The 17,454-nt window shown below is 59.0% G+C and overlaps 1 protein-coding gene across 9 annotated transcripts in view; it reads left to right on the top strand.

Annotated features, from left to right (window-relative positions):
• Positions 1 to 17,183, top strand: part of IQCE (IQ motif containing E) — a 38,253-nt gene extending 21,070 nt beyond the window's left edge. For 8 of the 9 annotated variants that reach the window (XM_072943418.1, XM_072943421.1, XM_072943419.1 and 5 more), the window contains 11 exons: positions 915 to 970; positions 2,133 to 2,341; positions 3,427 to 3,531; positions 4,749 to 4,839; positions 8,377 to 8,559; positions 11,019 to 11,042; positions 13,130 to 13,240; positions 13,726 to 13,847; positions 14,501 to 14,628; positions 15,559 to 15,666; positions 16,924 to 17,183. In XM_072943418.1, coding sequence (XP_072799519.1) covers positions 915 to 970; positions 2,133 to 2,341; positions 3,427 to 3,531; positions 4,749 to 4,839; positions 8,377 to 8,559; positions 11,019 to 11,042; positions 13,130 to 13,240; positions 13,726 to 13,847; positions 14,501 to 14,628; positions 15,559 to 15,666; positions 16,924 to 17,060 — 1,274 coding nt within the window. In that variant the 3' untranslated portion in view covers positions 17,061 to 17,183. The remainder of the gene's footprint in view (positions 1 to 914; positions 971 to 2,132; positions 2,342 to 3,426; positions 3,532 to 4,748; positions 4,840 to 8,376; positions 8,560 to 11,018; positions 11,043 to 13,129; positions 13,241 to 13,725; positions 13,848 to 14,500; positions 14,629 to 15,558; positions 15,667 to 16,923) is intronic. The other variant, XM_072943422.1, reaches the window with a different exon arrangement.
• Positions 17,184 to 17,454: the final 271 nt, after the last annotated feature.

The raw sequence follows: 17,454 nt of genomic DNA on the forward strand, positions 1-17,454 counted from the left end.
AGGACAGAGGGTTTGAGCAGAGGTGAGAAGTGTCTGACTTGTCTCTCAAGGACCCCCTCTTCTGAGCTGGGTGGACGCTGTGTGGGGGAGGGGGGACCGGGAAGACAAAAGCTTCCTCATGGTCCTTGTAGGGGCTGCTGTGGCCCAGACCAGGTGGCGCTGAGGGCTGAGAGATGGCCAGGTGCTCCATGCATTCGGAGATTGGGTGTGGCCTGTGAGACGGGGAGTCTCTCTGCAGTTTTTGTCTGAGCTCCTGAGAGGACAGAGGTGCCCTTGACTGCAGCGAGGGGGAACGGGGAGGGTCTGCGGGTGTCCTCTTCCAGGGCCCAGGGGGGTCAGACGCATCAGTGAGTCAGGGCAGGGCCTCGGCAGGAGAGAGAAAGCTGCGGGTCGTCAGGGGCCAGAGGGCCTGGTGAGAGTCAGACCCCGTAGTGAGTGGGCAGAGCGGAGGGGAGGGATCACACAGTGGTGCCCAGAGGGCAGAGGTGCTGGGGGCGTCTGGAAGGCCAGGGGAAGGAAGTGTTGGGGGGAAGATGTGCTGATGAGCCCAGGAGGATGAGGGTTGAGACTGGAGCTTTGGATTTGGCAGAGTGACCCCACCAGTGAGCTTCAGAAGGACCATCTTGATGGGCTGGTGGGGCCCTAGCCTGCTGGGGACAGAGTCAGGGGAGGGGTCACTCTGAGCATCGGGAGACCATTAGTGCCCATGACTGCAGGGAAGGGGATGGCTGTGTCACCCTGGAGCCGCCCTTTGCCACAGATCTGCTGGGTGTGGAGCTCCCGCCTTGCAGGGGCCAGCCAGTGGAGGGGAGCTGTCAGGCTGCGCTCCAGACAGGGGGTTGGGGGGGTCCTCGTGAAGGGGCCCCTCGGGAGGGCTGTACGAAGAGTGACCGTCCAACCCCGTTTGCCTTCAGGTTACGTGGAGTGGAGTAAGCCCCGGCTGCTCCGGCGGATCGCAGAGCTGGAGAAAGTGAGTGGTGGGCGTGTCACGTCACCTTCCCTGCTCAGGGCCGCCCTGCGAGAGTGCTGGGGCATCAGAATGCGGGGGACAGATGGGGGTCTTATGGAGGGAGACAGGTCTCATGGAGCGTGTAAACAGTGGCTGTCTGTCTCCGGACGGCACACGGGATGCGCTGGCGAGAGGAGGCTCCTAGGGTCCAGGCAAGACCTAACGGCCGTGTCACTCCTGTCCCTCGCGTCACAGGTGTCAAGGTGTGCTCACCCCACACACCATTTCCAACTTCCGTGTGCAACCGTAGTGGGTGCATGGAATCCCAGAGCCTGTCAGAAACCCAGCCCGACGTACATCCACCTGCCCCGGGGGCTTTTTACTGCCCGTCACTTACCAGATGGTTTCGCTCACCACTTGTTTACTGTCTGAACTCACAGAAAACTGTGCATCCACACTTTGCCATCCAGAAAAGTTAGGAAGTTAACATTTCCTCGCAGCCCCCGACCCCGTGAATTTGCACGTGTAATCAGGGCGATGCTGTTGAAGTTGATCAGAACGGCCGATGTCTTTCGAGTACTGGTCAGATATCAAGTTAGAGCTGTCAGTTGTCTGGCTGAGCAGAATAAACAGAGAGAGGAACATAAAAAATAACAATTTCACGTGTTTACAAAGCAGAAGACTTAAGAAGTTTAGTTGAGGGTAGTTTAAAAATAAAGCCTGTTAGGAAAGAAAGGCCCCCAGAGGTCCTGGAGCGGGCAGGGCAGCGCCTTTCCACACACCCGGAGATGCTGCCCGGCGGGAACCTGAAGCTGCTGGTGTCCACGGCCGGCAGAGCAGGGCTGACGGGAGAGCAGAAGGGCTGAAAGTTCCAGACGTTTAGGGAGATAAGAGGATCGATGAGCGCAAAGAAAAGCGGTTTATGGATTCACCTCCCTTCGCCCTCGCTCTCTAAGGCCGGGTCTGCGCTCCCCGCTCCGCTCCGGGGGCGGGAGGGAGTGCTGGTGGGCGCCCTGCCCTCTGCCCCCGGGACTCTGGCGGAGCAGAGCTGCCCCCGGCCAGCGTCCCAGGCCCTCAGGCCCTGCGCAGAGCTCTTCCCAGTCCCTTGCTCGGGATGGCCACGGTCTCCTTTCTGGGAGAGTGAAATAAGAAATAACGTCTAACAGATGTCTGTTGCCTCCAGAAAATAAGTTCGATGGAAAGCCTCAAATCCCACGCCTCAGAGGTGGTCAGGTCCAACCCTCCTGCTCACTCCACGTCCAGCTCCGTGGGGCCCCGGCAGATGCGCCCAGACCGGCAGGACCGGCAGGAGGAGAGCGAGCGTCTGCGGGGGGCGGTGAAGAGTCTGAAAGGCGAGCGGAATGCCCTGCACACCCAGCTGCAGGAAAAGGAGTACGTTGTCCGTTGTGCGGCACCGCTGGTGCCTGGCCTCGGGGAGAGGGCCTGCTCCCGCCCACCTGGGGCTGGAGAGATGGGGGTCCTCGGGCTCCGCCCACCTAGGGGCTGTGAGATGCAGGCCCCACCCACCAGGGGCTGTGAGAGATGCAGGCTGTCAGGCCCCACTCACCTGGGGCTGGAGAGATGCAGGCCCCACCCACCTGGGGGCTGGGCAGAGGCAGGCCCCACCCACCTGGGGGCTGGAGAGATGTGCTCCCTCGGGCCCCGCCCACCTTGGGGCTGGTTATGTCAGCCTGGCCCAGATCTCCTGACTCCAGCTCTGCTCACAGTGAGACCCCCTGGTGACTAGTTCACACGGTTAGATCTGAAAAGGACCTGTCTCTGCTGCCTTCTGGTCACAGCAGAACAGTGTGTCACACCCCACCTGCTTTTTCACCTCCAGTCCAAGTGTAACATCCACGCAATGATGGGGTCTTGTAGAAACAGGCTGTCATTTTGAACGGTAGCTAGCATCTCTGACCTCTTAGCCCGTCGCTTGAACAGCTCCTGTTCATGGAGCGCTGACTGACGTCAGCACCACAGTAAGCAGTGGCTGTCTTAAAGCCACGTGTCACCCTTGCGGCTCAGGAAGCCCATCTAAGCCATTTGGTTGGAGGCGCCTGGTACCCCTTGTCCTCCAGCCTCAGCTCAGGCTGTGCCACCACCCAGTCGGTGGCGGGCCTATGGCAGCACTCATCTCAGGGACAGGTAGGCACTAATTGTGAGACCGCTGGGTGAATGCCTCTCCCCCAGGACAGTGAGGCCTGTGAGAGCAGGGCCAGCACCTACCCAGTGGCTCCGCACCTGACAGTTGCTGGCACACAGCAGGTGCCCAGTAAACACCTGAATGAGCTGGCATCAGGAGTCGGGTCTGCTCCCGGCTCCCTGCCATTACCAAGAAGGGCTTTTCTCCACCCTCCCATCATGAGTACGGAGGTTACACACGTATTTTCTTGAAAGCTTTTCCTGCTCTGTGATGACCTGGGTAATGGTGAGCAGAGGTTTTAATGGTGCTGAAATGTCTCTGGTTCCTTGTTCAGTTTGGAAGTGAAGCAGCTCCTGCAGACAAAGGCGGATCTGCAGAAGGAGCTGGAAAACATGAAGGAGGTTGAGAAGGAGAGAAAAGAGAGAGAGGAGGCTTTGAGGTGAGTGGACTAAGTCAGAAGACACAGTTCCAGGCCCTCCCTGCCCCTTGCCCCGCCCCTCCATCTGCTCTGAGCCCAGCCCCAAGGGCGACTTCCAAAGCCTAGGCCCCATCACGTTGCTCCTCCTCTGACGTCTCTCAGTGGTTTGCTGTTCCCTCCAGAGTAAAGATCCAGACTTTGGGGAAAGGCTCCTCATGGTTGGGCCAGCGTTTGCCCCCTTGGCATCACGGCCAACTCCCCTGCCCACATCCTCCTGCATGTCCATCATGGGCAGGCTCAGCGTGCCCAGGTTCCATACCCCGGTCAGGGCTCCACCCGGCTGTCAGTCAGCTCCCACCCTCCTGTGTTTATCACTGTTTATGGCAGCCAAAAAGTGGGAACAGCCCAAATGTCCGTCAGCTGAGGAGTAGATAAAGAAACAAGTGTATCCATTCAGAGGAATGAAGTTGAACACCTGCTACAATGTGAACGAACCTCAGAAACATGAGGCTCAATGAGAGAATCAGACAGGAAAGCCCGAATGTTGTGTGATTCGCAAGTTTCCAAAGGGGGCACGTTTGTAGAGACAGACTGAATTAGTGGTTGCGGGGGAGGCGAGGGGAGGGAGTGGGTGACGGGTGAGGGGCTTCTTCCGGGATGACGGAAATGTTCTAGAATCAGATACCACTGATAGCTGAACAACACTGTGGCCACACTAAAAGCCACTTAATTGCATACTTTAAAGTAATGAATTTTGTGTTACACGGATTTTATCTCAATCACCCAAAACCAGCAGATTAGAAATCTAAGCAGAAATACTTAGCACTCAGAGTAGTTAGTGAGAAACAAATTACTGAGATGAAGTAAAGACTTTATTTTCAGAATAAATGTGACTAGATTTTGTCAGAAGGCTAGAATTCAGGTAAATCAGTAGGGGCAGGTCACAGCACAGAATTATCTTCGCTTTGCCTTTAAAATCTGTGGCGAGGACAAGAGTCGTGTTTCCTTCCATTAAAGACCCCCAGTGACTCTTACTCATCATTCAAGCAATTGGTGCTTGTTCCGCTCCTACCTACTTGTGCCAGGCGTGGGGCCCAGTGGGGTCTCCGGTGCGGTCCCCAGGGCAGTCGGGTGCTGGCCGGTGCCCACATCACAGGCTGCCACCCCTCCTGTCACGTACAGCCGTCTTACACAGCATGGCGACCAGTAAGGAGTCCTTTTTTCCCGTCCCACTTTAGAGAAGAAATTCGAGCACTCACCAAGAAATTTCGAGAATTGGAAGAAATGAAGAATGAAGAGGAAGATGGCCGCGTGGAAATGACTCCTGAGGTATGGTGTGGCTGCGGTTTGAGCTCCTGTCCAGGCATGGTGGGACTCTAAGCTGACGCGTGACGGTTCTGGCTGTTTCCGTACCCAGAGTTTTTCCTGACTCCAGCACTGACAGTCCAGTTTCCTTTTATCATCACCGTCGATTTCTATCAATTGTGTCTTGAATCCTGGAGTTCTGGACTAACTGATTGCCCATTAATGGACTTTTCAAATGAGTATTTGCGTCTTAGATGGTTAAGTTGGTGAGTGAAGATCTTAACCAAAACTTGAAATGTATGAAAAGTTTAAACATCCAACAAGGGTTGTCCGTTAGAAAGTGAGAAAGAGTTTGAGAAGGGCTGGAGGGGAGGCATGAACCCTCAGTGAGGAACCCTGCGTGTTTAGTGATGGTTTCAGCGTCTGCCTTTGACACAGGCCGGGCGGGGAGAGCGTGGCTTCTCCCGTCCCCGCACCTGCTCTGGGTACTGAAGGACTGCTGAGTGGTGGTTCCCTCGGCAGGACCTGTGGGCAGGTAGGCGGTCGGTCTGGGCAGCCCCTCCCCCCATCCCTGGCCCCTTGCTCCCTCCACTTCTCCGGACACGAAGGCGAGCGGGTCCCGGGGGGCCCTTTGGTTCCCGCTGGCCCAGTGCTACCTGCACTCAGACTTCTGGTGGCTAGAATGTGCCTCCTCACAAATCCTTTTTTCCCAATTAGTGGATTCTCCAGATGGCAGGTATGATCCTGTATCTGTTAATACAGAAAACCAGTAACTGAGGGATTGGAACCCGCGGCTGCAGCCTGCTCCAGGAGAGCCGTGGGGCGTGCGTGCGCAATGGGAGAGCCAGCTGGCGGGGCGGCCCGCCCGGGGCACGCGGGGAGGGACAGTCAGTGCCGCAGCCCCTCTGCCGTCCCTCTTCTGCGGCCCCAACTGAAGGTTCGAGTGACACGCCAAGTCCCCTTGGGCGGCGGGGCTTCACCTAGGACACCTTTTAGCCAAGAGTTCTGTTGCTTCGGGAGCCAGGATCCTGACCGGACTGTCTCTGGCCACCAGAAGGAAGGCGTCCCAGGCTCAGCATGGAGTTATCTGCTGAGAGCTGAAAACAGAAGGGTTTTTTTTTTTTTTTACTCTGGACTGGCCCCCCCTTCCAAGGCTTTCTTGTTTAGCTGGAATCTTCTAGCCGAAGACGCTGCAGGTGCTGCATCTCCGGCTCAGGAAGAGCTGACAGGGGATCTGGGGACGCTGAGGAGCACCACAGCGCCACCGATAGGCCAAAGAAGGTGGCTCTCTTGGCGCGTGCTAGCAGGAGCCCCCGGCGCTCGTGCCGTGCCCGCGATCCCGCGTGTCCTGCTGGCCAGGGTGGACTGGACAGTGTGAGTCCGCCTCCATCCCTTCTGAAGCTGTCGTTTGCTAAAGCAGACTTCTTGTGTTATCCACGTGGGCGCATTTCCATGGTGGAGCTTCCAGTGCTCTGGATAACGTTCTGGGTGCCATAGAACCACTGTCCCTGCGTCCAGGAACCGGGCCACTCTGCACCATGGTCCGTTTTCAGGAGACGCCTGCTTCCCCGAATGCCTGCGCTGGTGGCCCCAGGGGGATGCCGGGAGGCTGAGGGGACCCGCTGACGGCCGGGGCGTGTCGTGGGCGGAGCTGCACTGTGTGTCTTCTGGAGGTGCCGTGTCCCTGTCCGGGTGCTGTGAAAATCTCCTTTCCAAGTGAGGTGCTCCTGGTGCTGACCGACTTATGACTTGTCCGCCTCAGGCAGCCCTGACTCCTGGGAGGCACCCAACACCAGGGAACGTGGATGGCTGTGCTCATTTATCAGGCTCACACCCCCAAAAGTTATGTTTCCCTTAGGGAGAAAAATATTCTCCACGTCCCCCGGAAGTGACATAACAGCTTTGTCTGAGGAATCCCTCTGGCTCTCGCGGACTCCTCCCTCCTGCCGCTCAGGCCTTCCGCAGACACCAAGAACAGAAGGAAAACAAGTGTGTCCTGGTGTCTTATCAAGGTGCTGACCTGGAGACGGAGGAAAGGTCATCTCAGCCCTGACCTCCTCCCTATGCATCCACTGGACACAGATCCCGCCCGGGAGAGGAGCCGGGTGTAGCCTCTTGTCCTGAGGGCCTCCGGCGCTGACCGACTGGACAGGGTCCAGCCCGTGCAGCAGGCTCCCCTCCTTTCCCTGAGCTCCGTTACCCCTGGCTCATGGGAGCCGGGGGCCGGGCCGGCAGAGACCCCGATGAGAGTCCTTTTCCTCAAGGGGCTGCAGCCTTAGTGTCTGCCATTCCCCTGTTTGGGGGCGGGGTTAGGAGATTTGCTGGGTGTCAAAATTACCCTCAATATTTATTTTCAAAGTTTAGTTTTGAGTTTTTTCCCTGCTTGGAAAGCATTTCCATTTCAAGGAAAGAGAATGGAATTAATTGGGAAGATTCTGTGTTCCTCCAGACAGGGGAACCAGCTCCCAGCATTCGGCTGTGGATGAGTAATCAGAGGTTTAAACAAGGTGACATGGGTCCGTTTTTAATAGCGCTTCGAGGAATTTTTGTATGTATCAAAGTTGAAATCCTTCCAGCTGTCTGGCAGGAGTTCTTTGAGTAAATTTGTCTTTCTTTATCTTCTAAGTCACGGGTTTTGCCTTCTTGCTCACAGCAGCACAGGCCACGCGGAATGGACTCCTCCATGGAGCAGAGGGCTGGAGCTGTGCTGGGTCGGGGAGGAGGGGAGACGAGGCTTGTCTTAGAGGCTGTGTGGGGAACCTTGGCAGAAGTAACTTGGAGCAGCCTGGAGAGTGATGACAGCGGCTGATTGGCTCGGGGCACGGTGCCTAGTCGGAGGGCAGGCCTCCTGGGCCGGGCGTGGGGTTGCAGCTTCGCGGCCTCACAGGGCACGGACTCAGAGCGCTTGCAACGGCATCTCTTCACGGGGCCTCCTCCACTGAGAAGGGCGTCTGCGCTGAGCTGGCCTTCCACCCTCCACGTGAGGACACGTCCAAGTGTTTATGCTTATGGGAAGGTGCTCTGTAGGTAATGAATCTGGCCCCTTCAGTGGCAGAAGTCAGTAATGTCCTGATGGCCACAGCAGCAGTTCTTGCTTCTTTCTGCCTTAAAATCCAAGCCTTTCATCTCAGAAGTCCCGTTCGTGTAGTCCAGCATTGGGCTATAAAAGACCGAAAAAGGACCCCGGAGAAGCAGGTCATTCTTGCGCTAGCGCACAGATGTGCTGAGCTGGGGAAGTGCGCTTCGGCTGTGGGAGCCAGCCGCCTCCCGGACACTTGGCGGGCGACCGCCCTCCTCCCGCGGGGAGCCCTGCCGGATGGAGCCCCCGGGCTGACCAAACCCAGCGTCACCCTGTTCACTAGCGAACATGTTGTTTCTCCAGAGACTTCTTTGTCGTCTGACACGCTGAGCGGTGAGGACACAGGTTTTCCTGTAAATCAGAAAGTCTAGTCTGATAAGCTTCCCCGCGTCAGGTCAAGCGCGGCCCTGATGTCCTGCCGCCCCGCCCGGGGCCCTCCCCGCTGCCGCTCTGACGCCTGTCACACCTTGGCTTTTCTGCAGACGCAGGAAGAACCCCGGCCCCCCAGCCCCGCCGTCAGCCCCTCCCAGCCAGACTCGGAGCCGGAGCCGGGGCCCGACAGTGACTGGAGAGAGGGCGGCCCCTCCCGACCGCCCTCCGCCTGCTCTGCAGGGAGGAGAGACGCCGCCGCCCGGCTCCTGCAGAGCCGGTGGCAGGTGTACCAGGTGAGCGAGCTGCCCGCGCCCACGCGACCCTGCTGGCTTTGCCAGCCGCGGCCGCGCCTTTGTAGTTCACGTGCTGATGTGCCCATACCTACTGGGCCCCTTCCCTGGGCGGGCTCCGTGCCAGACGCGGTTGACATGTGGGGAAATGTAGGGGAGCAGAATGTTCGCAGAGAAGGGACCGGACCTAGGCGGAGGGGAGCGAGGAAGCCACACCTGGAGCCTTGCGGGGGAGGGGGGGGGAGTGAAGGCGGAGCTGCGTAGGGGGGCTGAGCCGGGGAGGGGGAGCCAAGGGGTCCCTTCCCCTCTCCTGGAGAAGCAGCCTGCTCCGTTTGCTGGATGGGACTAGGCAGTGGCTTGTCCGGAGGCCTCTGTCCCCTCCCTGCTGGGCACACACGTAGTGAGCTGAGTCCGGGGACACCGGCTCCGGGTGCAGCCCACTGGACCGTGGGACCAAGCTGAGGGGTTTTCCTGGCACTGCAGGCCTCGGGGCTGCTCCTCAGAGGTCCATGGCGTGGGTGGCATGGATGACGTGGGTGACAGGACAGGAGGGCTGCGCTCGTGAGTCTTGGACCTTTGGGCAGGGGGCAGCAGGGGCTGTGGGCTTGCACTGGGTTCCCTGTGTGCCTGGGGCGACGTCGGGCAATAGGCCAGGAGGGGGACGGCCGGCGTCCTCTCATGGAGGGAGGCGCGGTTTCCTTTCTCAGCTCCGGGGCGGCTCGCTGATGACCGTCCTGCTCTGCAATGACTGAACGCTGTGGACGAGCTCCCCAGTTCTGTAAAGCACAGCACAGCCCTGTTCCCCAGCTGATCAAACAGACAGGAACTGGACTTCTCTGTTCGTCTGGATTTTATAAGATCTTAGCTCCAAAGGCTGCCGGTGGAGGGTTTTAATCATTGTTTCCTCCTGACTTTTATTAAGCAAACTTACAAAATGCAGAAAAGTTTTGAAAGAGCTCAGTGTCTTCACACACACACACCCTCCCGCCGTGTACTAGTTCCTGTCTGCTACCTCCAGTCAGCAACAGTTCACTTAGCCGTGTTTCTTCTCGATACGGACTATTTTTTCCAGAACCATTCGAAAGTAAGTTTTAGGCGTTATGAGGCCAGCGTGTATCTTCTGAAAATGAGGTGTGCTGCTTAACCACAGAGCCATGACTGCAGCTGAGAGGCTGAACAGTTTCACAGTCCCATCTAGCATCCTCTTTGTGGTCCCAGTTCCCACCTGTCCAAAGGCGCCATTCGTAACTGTCATTTCCAAACCAGGGTCCAACCAAGGTTGGACTCGGGCCCGAATCCGCTGAAAGCACTACACTCAGTTGCTGAGGTCTCCTCAGTGTCGTTTACCCTTACCCTTTTAAGGATGTCCTGGAGCCTGTCCCCCACCTGGGATCAGACGGCTCCTGGTGCCCTTTCAGTGCTTCCCTGTCCCCTGCCCTCCCCGTAAATGGGAAGTTAGGTCCACAGGCTTGACTCAATTCAGGTCGAAAACGATCTGGGGGAAGAACTCGTAGGTGATGCCTCGCTGTAAGACTCACGTGAAACCAGGGGTCCCCTGCTGTGTCTCTAACTTCGGTCTCTGGGTAGCGTCGTGGCTGCCAGCGCTGCCTCCTTCACTGGTCTTACCTCACTCGGTCACTTCAGACAACGTCGGGGGTCAGGGTGGGGGCGGGCAGGACGTGTGACCTCCGCAAATGCCATCCTTCTGCTCCGCGTAAGAGCCCTGCCCCAGCCCACGGCTCCCATCAGACCACCAAGGCCTTTCCCCCCACTGGCCTCCAGGCTGGAGCCTGGGGACCTCCTGACTCCTGTGCTCGGGGCTTGCACGTCGGGAGGACTGGGCTCCACGCACATCCCTAAGAGCACACATCCTCGGAGCCCACCCTGGTGGTGCTGCTTCAGTGTGTCGGGGGTGCGGCTGGGTCTTTCTTCTCACATCCCCTGCCGGTCTTGATGGCTGCTCAGGCTTGGGAGCCGGCGACCCAGACCCCTGCCTGCGGATCCCCTGCGTAACATCACCAGCCGGCAGCGCCCAGCCGCTCTGTGAGCACCCAGAGAGGTCACCCCGGGTTAGGGCAGCTCAAGCTGAGGGAAGCGGCTTCCTCATCTGGAGCCCAGGACGCCCACATCATAGTTGGTCCCCGTGAGTCACTTGTTTGCCACACAGCTGGCCGAGCAGCGCAGACGCCCCCAACACACCCTCGTCTTCGACTGTGACTCTCCTTCCTAATCACGGCCACTGCCTCCTCGCTGTCGCAGGCGTGTCTGGCTCCCTCAGCTCCGTCAGCTGCGGAACAGGCGTCAGGGAGGCACGGAGCCCCTCGGCTGTGGGAGGTGGGGAGGGGCCCCCGACTCTGCTTTTCCATCACTGTTGGCTGTGGCAGGGACAGAATCAAGAAATGAGCACTGTATTATAAAAAAAAATTCATCGTGTTAATTCATAACTTATCTCTTTATTTCAGAAAAATAAGGCTGTTCTGAGTGAGGTAAGCAAGTTTTACTTCACCAATTTCAAAAAATGCGTATTTTTACTTTGTTTCAGGTGATTGTGGGGTGGCGGGGGCGGGCCTCAAGAAACATCCTTACGTGCTTGTTTTCACGAGGTCGGGGCAGACCCCAACATTGAGTTAAAACACATGAGTGACATTAACACCGAATAAATACTTGGATAATTTCACACTTTCAGAATGCAGTCACTCATTCACTCTCTAAACACACTTTTACTGATCATCAGTTCTGTGTCCAGCAAGCCGGGGGCCCTCAGGACACAGAGAGACATTGAGACAAACAGGCAGCTCCAGTCCAGGGCAGAAGGTGGGCTCAGGGCCGCACCCACGGCCGAGGGGCTGCTTGCCCACGCTGGACCGTCCCTGCAGGGGGCCCTGGAGACCAGCAGGGACTCACTGGACTGGGAAGTCAGAGGACGGGCCTCCTGGGTGGAAGAATTCGCTCCAGCAAAGCCCCAGTGAGCGTCAGGGTGTGTCTTGCTCAGGAAGAGAGAACAGGGGTGTGACTGGAACTCGAAGCGGACGACGGGGTCTGCTGTGGGCGGCGCAGATATAAGCCCCGGGACCGTCTCACCACCCCCTCTCCGCCCTGCTTTTGCTTCTGCCCCACCTCCACGGCCCGTTCCCCATGCAGACACCAGGGCCGCGTTTGTAAGTGGTAAATCACATCACTCCACAGCAACTTCCTCTCACACCTGGAGCAGACCCGAGCTGTTCCCTGAAGTCCTACCTGCGACCCTCTCTGGCCAGCCCTCCAGCCCTGCTCGGTCCGGAGGCATCTCTGGCGTCCTTGAAAATACCCAGGCTGTTCCTGCCACAGGGCCTTTGCGCTTGCTGCCCCCTCTGCCTAGAAGGCCCTTTCTCCCGATGTTCGCTGGCCCTGCTCCCTCACTGTGTCCAGGTCTCCTCTGAGACGTGGCCTTCTCTGGGCCCCGCACCCTGTCACTCTCCAGCCCCTCGCCCTGCCTTGTTTCTCTTCAGGGCGTTTACCCCCGCCTGATACTTGACCTTTTTTTTAAAATTGCTTGTCTCTCGCGTGAGAACATTAAGTTCCGTGGACTTGGGGACACTCTCTATCTTTCTGCCACCACTCTGTCCCTTTCCCAGCGTGGTACCTTCAGTGTTTGAATGCGGGAATGGTTGGGGGTTCCTCAGAGGGCTGTGTGGAGCATCTGTGACCCAGGTGGACACTCTGTCCCCTTTCTGTCTTGCTTGTTGGTCTCTGGTCAGTGAGCCTCGCCTGCCAGCGGAGGCAGAAGCTGCCCTGGCAGCCAGGTGTTGTGCATTAGTTGCAGTACTCAGCTGCTTTTAGCGGGTTGCTTTGTCCTTAATGAACCACGTTCTTTCACCTCCCTTTGTTGTTTCCCACCCCCAAGGCTGTGGCGTTTCCCCCAACTTGCCTTCAAGAAAAACAAAGGTGTTTTCTTTGGGGGACTGTGATGGTGGAAGCGTCTGAGCCGCTGAACGCAAGCCCGAGTGCCGGGACTCAGCGTGCTGGTAGAGGGCCGTTCTCCCCAGTGGCCCCCGTCAGGGGTAGTTTTAACCGGGGCTGGAGGCAGGATCATTGAAAATCCAGAGCATTGATCTTGCTCAGCATCCATGTGTATTTCTAAAGAAAACATTCAAGATTAAGGTCGAAGGATGAGTAACCCCTTGGCGACAGTTTGCGATCGTGCTCCTCCCTGCTTGATCTAGAAGGTGTCCACCTTCTAAAGCAGAAGCAGGAGAGTCTGCTCCCACACGGAATAACCGTCTCTACGTGGGAACCAAACTGAGTGTGAGATGCGGGTTAACGTTAGCAGCCGCCTAATCGCGTTCAATGGGTGATGCATTCACCCTCCAAGATCGTTTACGGTGGGCTCGGGCGTCTGGGCCTTTCTCTCCCCGGAGGGTTGGTGTTTCTCGCTGTAGGAGATCCTGGGTGAGCAGAGGAGACGGGGGCTCCTTCGGGTATGCCCGTGATCACGCAGGAGGAAGGGAAGGCGTCTTCCCTCTGGAACCTCCCGTGAGCTGCGCCTGCCGTCTTCCGGGGAAGCTGACTCCACCTCTCCCTCCTCTCCTGCCAGGCGGCTACCGTGCTGCAGGCGGCTTTCCGGGGGCACCTAGCGCGGGCGAAGCTGCTATCGAGCAGAGCGTGCGGCTCGCGTCCCCCCAGCGTGCCAAGCCCTCCCAGCCAGGTAACCCTCGGGGGCTGCACACAGACCCCGCCTTCTGAGCTCTGCCCCCGTTTCTCTTCACACATCCCCACGAGACAGGGCAGGCACCCTGCGGTCCTCGCGTCCCGCCTCGCCCCCCGCCCCAAGGCGCGTGCGGCCTGAGCTGCCCGAGGGGTCACAGCTGGCCTGGGCTTCAGGCTGCAGACCGCTCTGAGTGCAGGAGCAGCAGCAGCGCGTCCGCCTCGCAGTTGAGACATAAGCTGAAAACACAGCAAAGACAGGAGCGTTCTGTAGCAGCCCTCCCCCCCCCGTGAAAACACCCAGACATGCACTTTAAGAATCTCTGGAGTCTAAGAATTAACCTGCAATCGGGAAACTCCGCCGAAGTAGTTAGGAACGAGGGGAACCACCTGACTCGGAGCTGTGCTCTCACCTGGCGCTGAGGGCCTGGAGGAGGAAGGTGGCAGAGGTCTCCAGCGGCGCCTTCCCCACTGTCACTGCCGCAGGACTCCCCCCCGCCCCACGTTCTGAGCCCCGTCGTCCAGGCCGAGGGTGACCCGGGGCAAGAGGAGGCCATCACCACCATCCAGTCCGTCTTCCGGGCACACCTGGCACGGGCCAGGCACAGGTAAGTCCGCCCGGCAGGCCACCTCTGTCCTGAGGGCGGTGCTGGGCGCGCACAGGGGCTGTCCACCCGCCCAGGCACATCGCGCCCAGGCACGGGGGTGGGGCCGGGCCTGGGACCTAGCTCACCTTGTGGAAGGCTCCTCCCGCAGCTCCCGGGGAGGGGTGGGCCGCCAATTCTGGGCCTCGGGAAGAGGCCTTTCTAGGAGCATTTCCTCCTGCTGGGAGAGACGGAGGGAAGGCGTGGGTACCTTGTGGTCCTGGTACCATCAGTTCGCAGCTGGGCGGCCCCCTGTCCCGATGCCCTGCCCCTTCCTGAAGGAAGTGTGGCGTGACCTGTGCTCAGGGAGACGTGGGTGTTGTCAGGGGCCTTCCCGCCGCATCCCGCACTCCTCGTCCACGGCACCGTGCCTGCTGGGCCACCAGGGTCCAGCCAGGACTGTCCAGCCGCAGCAGCTCGGACCCCCGTGTACGCCGACCCGGCCAAGGAGTGGGATTTACAGCGAGGCTGAGAGCACGCGGCCCGGGGCTCGGGCAGGGATGCTGGGCACCTCTGTGCGGCAGGGGCCTCCGGCGGGGGGTGCGCCTGGCAGCAGGCCGCAGACGAGGCCGGCCTGCTCTGACGTCAGATTCAGCTGGTTTCTCTGCTTTCCCCAGTGCCGCCGGTCAGAGAGCCACTGCTGCAGCATGCGCGGACAGATCTGCCTGGGCCCCGCACAGCGAACCCCTGTCCTCACCCCTCCCTGCAGCTTCTCCTGATGATTTCATTTCATTTCGGATTTCGTGTAAGGAGCTGCGGACCTTCTGAGGTTTAAGCCAAAAGTGCTGCCACCGTCCCTGAAGCTGGACGCGTGAAGGGGCATGCCTGCGCAGCCACCTGCAGGCCGAGTGATGTCTCCCCATCACAGCTTCGTCCCTGGTGCCTCGGGTTGTAGCGGGAAGGGACAGCCCCCACAGGACTCCCCGGAGCCTGACCTGGAGCCGGTTCCTGGTCGGTGACAGTGGTGCTCCCACCACCACGGGCCACGCGGGTGGAGCTTCATGGCTTTGATTTTTATCTCAGTCTAACCGGAGCGAGGCAGCTCCTCCCTGGGCCGGTGTTTCTCCTGGTGGTTGTTTTAAGTGAGGCTCACTTGTGCTTCCTTTCCTGCTTCGCTGCAACCTGAAACCCGTCAGCGCAGAAGTCCTGGCACTGACGGGGGCGCCGCCGCCCTCCGGGGCCTGGGCCCCGCTCCATCACTCCCCGGACATGCGGGCCCCTCGGGGCCTCCACTCCTCGTGTGTGAGGCCGCTTGGAAGCCACTTTCAGGACCCACATCCTGCGAGTCTGACTGTCCCTCGGTGCTGCTGCCTCGCACTGTAACTGGGAAGCTCTGGGCCATCTCTGTAAGGCCAGAGACGGCACACAGGTGGCATTCTGAGGTCTGTCACAGACAGAGCAGCGTAGGCCCGAGTCTCCTCTGTGATTGGCGGCCAGTGGGCCGCCGTCGCACGTGGCTCCCGTGGGAACCTTTCCATGAAGGGCTTCCAGGGCCGAGTCTGGGGTGGCAGAGATGAGATCGGAGGAGGACAGGTGCAGGGAGGGAACGGCGCTTCATGCCAACGACAGACTACAGAAGGAAGCAGTTTTTCTGGGCCAAAAATGTGAGGATAGGAAGGCGGGGGGTATGGTGAGTCTCCGTGCAGATGGGAGTTTCTTGTGTGTGTCATTTCAGGTCAGGAAGACAGTGAGGGGAGCAGCGGGGAGCCGGCGGAGGGGCCAGCTCCCGAGCACGAAGCACCCAGGGGCCCAGGAAAGCCGGCAGCCCCGCCACCCGGCCCCGGTGAGTGCAGGCGTCCCAAGGCATCACCCTTCCGTGTCTGGGAGAAGCCCCCGGCTCTTCACCCCATTGCCCCAGCTCTGGGAGAGCTGGTAACTTTGAATCTGGACGGTCTCCCCAGAGCCTCTGTTTGCAGACAGATCGGCAGCAGAGGGTGTGCAGGGAAGATAAGGGAGTTCACAGAGCTAGGGGGCTGCCCCAGAACCTTCCAGCCCCCATAGCTGCACATTGTCCTCCAAAAGCCTGTTTCACACTGATGTCACCAGAACCTACGTTTGATGACCTCTAGACTCTGATTGGGGCTAGAGTGTCGTTCATGCCACCTTTCTCTCCTCTTGTTAAATGTGTGTCATTTTAAAGCGGCCACTCGGCCTCTGCCCAGAAAGATCCACCTCAGACCAGGCTCCAGCGTCCAGCTCTCATTCACCCAAAGAAACCATCTCTGAAAAGTGGACATCAAGCCCTGGTGTGGCCTGACTGTGGAAGTGCTTTTAAGGAAAAAAGAAAATAACCTGGAAAACTGATGTTTTTAATTTCATAAGCTTCCACTTTAATAATTTTCGTGAAAGTTACAGAAGAAGAGCTGACCCAGAGCAGCCGCAGCACGGCTGAGTCCCAATTTCCTTCCCTTTTAATCGCAGATCAGTGGCTGGTTATTTTTTCACTCTATGAAGCAGTAAGGGCAAGGCCCCCTCCTGGGGCTGGGAGCGATGGCCCGGCAGGGCCCTGCCCCTCCTCACATGCTGTCCAGGTGGCACTCAGGGTGGCGGTGATCTGCAGGCAGCCTCCCCGTCCAGCATCTGTCACGGGATTTGAAGGGTTTGGATGTGTGTGATGGCAGGAGTGGAAGTGGGGGTGTCACCGGGCGCTGGCTCGTCTGTCCCGCCTCCCCCACCTGCGGGGGCGTGCAGTGCACGAGCCCCCATGTCCTCCCAAGGAAGCTGGCGGCCACTGGCCGCATCTGCCCGCGAGTCACAGCCAGCCGCCCAGGGCCCCAGGCTCCTGGACGCTGCTGCCAGGGTGGCTCGTGGAAAATTCCTGCCAAAGACTTGAGCCGCCCCAGTCTTCACCTTTCGCAGGTGTTTTGCTTTTTGGAAATGACCAAAATGTTGCAGCTGAGCTTATCGGTGGAGGTGGTGTGGGTGCATACAGTGAGGGTGGCGTGGTGGCGTGGCGTGAAGTTGATCCGGGACGTCTGTGCCCTGGACTGGCGGCCCTGAGCGCTGGGGTGACCCCCTTCCTGTCTCTGCTTCCTTTCAGCGGAGCACTCTCCCTCGGGGCTGCAGCCCGCCATGCCTCCACCCGCGGAGGAAGTGAACTCGGACGACTCGGACGAGGTCGTCTTGGCACCAGCTCTGCCCACGAGGAAAACTGCCTCCCCGCCCCTCACGTGGTGATGCTCTGAGGGGAAGGTTAGGTTGAGAGGACCAGGCGTGTTCTACAGGACAGGATACCTAAAACTGGAAAGTAGTGTGTCTTGTTAGGAAAAGAACAGTGCCTGCTTGGCGCCTGCACGCCTTCCCGGTCTCTCTTGTTCTGCCTGTTGCCTCGCGGGTTTAAGGATCCCAGGTGCCTTTATTGTGCCCTTGGGGGTGGTTGCCTCGTTCCCGCCTCCCCAGGGGCAGCTCACATGGTGGCCTTAAGTGCCAGACAGATGCACCTCCCCCTATCGATGGGCAGCCAGGGAGCCCCGGAAAGACGCCTTCCTGGCACCTCACTGGCCAGCTTTGGCCGCAACTGGGAAGAGCTGCTCCACGTGGAGCTGACGCTGACACCGCCCCCCTCATCCTC

The sequence above is a fragment of the Vicugna pacos genome, chromosome 18 (assembly GCF_048564905.1).
Source record: "Vicugna pacos chromosome 18, VicPac4, whole genome shotgun sequence".
In the NCBI taxonomy this organism is placed as follows: Eukaryota; Metazoa; Chordata; class Mammalia; order Artiodactyla; family Camelidae; genus Vicugna; species Vicugna pacos.